Source organism: Theropithecus gelada, chromosome 10, assembly GCF_003255815.1.
Source record: "Theropithecus gelada isolate Dixy chromosome 10, Tgel_1.0, whole genome shotgun sequence".
In the NCBI taxonomy this organism is placed as follows: Eukaryota; Metazoa; Chordata; class Mammalia; order Primates; family Cercopithecidae; genus Theropithecus; species Theropithecus gelada.
The window spans coordinates 58,944,318-58,947,291 of NC_037678.1; the positions used below are offsets into that span (position 1 = coordinate 58,944,318).

A 2,974-nucleotide genomic window follows, 5' to 3' on the forward strand; every position below is an offset into this window, starting at 1 on the left:
CCCTGGCCAAGCGCAGGGGCTCACACCTATCATCCCAGCACTTTGGGAGGCCGAGGCGGGTGGATCACCTGAGGTCAGGAGTTCAAGACCAGCTTGGCCAACATGGTGAAACCCCGTCTCTACTAAAAATACAAAAAAATAGCCAGGCGTGATAGCGGGCGCCTGTAATCCCAGCTACTTGGGAGGCTGAAGCAAGAGAATAGCTTGAACCCAGGAGGCGGAGGTTACAGTGAACTGAGATCGTGCCATTGCACTCCAGCCTGGGCAACAAGTGTGAAATTCCATCTCAAAAAACAACAACAACAGCAACAACAAAAAACAAAAACCAGCCCTTATACCAATATATACTGAGTGCATGCAGCCTGGCTCAGACAATGAGGCCATGACTTCGATTGAGGAGGTCCTTGACCATGGTGTCTCCTGGTGCCTGGCAAAGCCTCTCTCAGTCAGGCACATGTAGCCTAGGCTTTGGAAAATCCTCACAAATAATTTTTCAAGGACAATAAACCACAAGCAGTCAAAGACAACCAGTACACAAAGGAACAGCACACATCGGTGAAAATCTGCAAAAATAGACCCATACAGGCTTCAGATACTGGGGATAGCAGACGCAGGTTTTAAAACAACTCAGAGCTGAAAACACCTGTAGGGAATAAGACACTCTACAAAGTAATGTAGCAGCTTTGGAAAAACAACCAAAATATCTAGAAATGCAAAATATAAAAATGAGAAATCCAGGTGCAGCGGCTCACACCTATAATCCCAACACTTTGGGATGCTGAGGTGGGCAGATTGCTTGAGCCCCAGAGTTCAAGACCAGCCTGGGTAACATGGTCAAATCCCTTCTCTACTAAAAATACAAAAAGTTAGCTGGGCATGGTAGCATTTGCCTGTACTCCCAGCTACTCAGGAGGCTGAGGTGTGAGGATCACCTGCACCCCGAAAGTCAAGGCTGCAGTGAGTTGTGATCATGCCACTGCACTCCAGCCTGGGTAATGGGAGTGAGCCCCTGTCTCAAAAAAAAAAAAAGAAAAGAAAAGAAAATTAAAGACCAGTGGGACCCCATCTCTACAAAAAAAAAAAAATTAGCCAGGTGTGGTGGTGCTCACCTATAGTCCCAGCTACTCAGGAGGCTAAGGTGGGAGGATCCCTTGAGCCCAGGAGGTCGAGGCTGCAGTGGGTTGGGATCGTGCCACTCACTCCAGCCTGGATGACAAAGTAAGACCCTGTCTCAAAAACAAACAACAATAACAACAAAACACAACCAATAGGCATATTTGGTAACAGCCAGCTCATTGCAGAAAAGAGAAATAGTAAACTAGAGTACAGAAGAAATTATCCAGAGTATAGCACACAGAGGAAAAAAACACAGGAGAGAGACAGATGCTATAAGGATGCAGTGAGTACGTCCAGCATTGGTGTCCCAAAAACAGAGGAGAGGCCGGGTGCGGGGGCTCATGCATGTAATCCCAGCACTTTGGGAGGCTAAGGCGGGCAGATCATGAGGTCAGGAGTTCGAGACCATCCTGGCCAACATGGTGAAACCCCCGTCTCTACTAAAAATATAAAAATTAGCCAGGTGTGGTGGTACACGCCTGTAATCCCAGCTACTCAGGAGGCTGAGGCAGGAGAATTGCTTGAACCAGGAGGCGGAGGTTGCAGTGAGCCGAGATCGCGCCACAGCACTCCAGTCTGGCAACAGAGTGAGACTCTGTTTCAAAAAAACAAACAAACAAAAACAAATACGTACAGTTAAAAGACGTAAGTCACAACATATATCCATGAATAATTTTAGATGGCAGCATTCCCCAAAGCCATCCACCCCTCCCAAGCAGTGCACAATAGCCTCTTCCTGATGACTTAGGCTGCCCATTGTGACCACAGGTGACTGTGGCTTGACATCACAGTGTATCCCTGAGTCAAGCAGCTGTGGTTTTTCAGCTCTTGCATCTGCTGTGTATAGATCTGTCTCAGGTGCCATTTGCTAACTCTGTTCTCTGTGTAGCTGCTTTTGACAGCTCCTCATCTCTCTTCTAATCCACCACTCATGGTCCTAGAGAACAGAGACCACAAGTTAAGACCTTCACCTACAGAATCCCAAGGGCCAACAGCAGGCAGAGGACAACTCCATCCTTCTTTCAAAAGGGCTTCTCCACAAAAAGCATTTCTGTTAGACTCTGAGCAGTGAGATACCCTGCTTCAAGAAGAATTTCTCATGGAGCCAGAAGCCTTTGAAATTTGCCCTTACGATCCTCACCACCGAATCCCACTCAGCAGATTCCAGTACCACCTGGCATCATGCAGGAGAAAGAACCCCAAGAAAGCCAAAAAGATGGCCATCTGCAAATACAACGCCTGCCACGTGGTCCCCATCAAAAAGCTGGAGGAACATGAGGCTGTTTGTGTCAACAGGAGCTCTGTGGAGGAAGAGGACATGGAGAACCCTCTGAAAGTTAGTCTTCCAAGTTCAGAGCAGAATGATGACCCCCAGCAGGTCTCACCCTGCCTTCCCAGTCCTGATATCTGGAATGTCGATGGCACTAATTGCCAGCATATGTTTGTCCTTAAGACTTTTGTTCCCCAAAAGCTTGTTTGTGAAAATGACACAAAAGAGTCAGCGAGAGAGATCAGTCCTCAGAAGATCCTCAGACCAGGACAGTAAACGGCCAGCTGAGGAAAGAGCACACGTCTCGTAAATGCATGGAAGAACATGCAATGCATCAGAATAAAAGGCATACAAAGCAAAACTACCCTGGGCTACCTCTTTTTTTACCTGGCAGATTGGTAACTATCAGAAGGCTTAAAATACTCCGCTGGCAAAGGTAGGACAAAACGAGCACTTTCATAACACTGGTGAGAACGTCAGTTGGTACAACCTCCACGGAGGGCTATTTGACAATAGCCATAAATATTATCAATACACATAGCCTTTGATCGAGCAATTCCACTTCCAGGCTTTATTCTGTAAATATAA

At 46.9% G+C, this 2,974-nt stretch overlaps 1 protein-coding gene across 2 annotated transcripts; it reads left to right on the plus strand.

Moving 5' to 3' along the window:
* The first annotated feature begins 1,892 nt into the window (after positions 1-1,892).
* Positions 1,893-2,746, plus strand: GTSF1L (gametocyte specific factor 1 like). Of its 2 annotated transcripts, none has more exons than XM_025399087.1 (2): positions 1,893-2,494; positions 2,570-2,746. In XM_025399087.1, exons 1-2 carry the CDS (start codon positions 2,216-2,218, stop codon positions 2,660-2,662), a joined length of 372 nt encoding a protein of 123 aa, XP_025254872.1. In that variant the 5' UTR covers positions 1,893-2,215; the 3' UTR covers positions 2,663-2,746. The 2 variants fall into 2 exon arrangements, with proteins under 2 accessions (XP_025254872.1, XP_025254873.1); XM_025399088.1 differs by having other exon boundaries at positions 1,893-2,452; positions 2,588-2,746.
* The last annotated feature ends 228 nt before the right edge of the window (positions 2,747-2,974 follow it).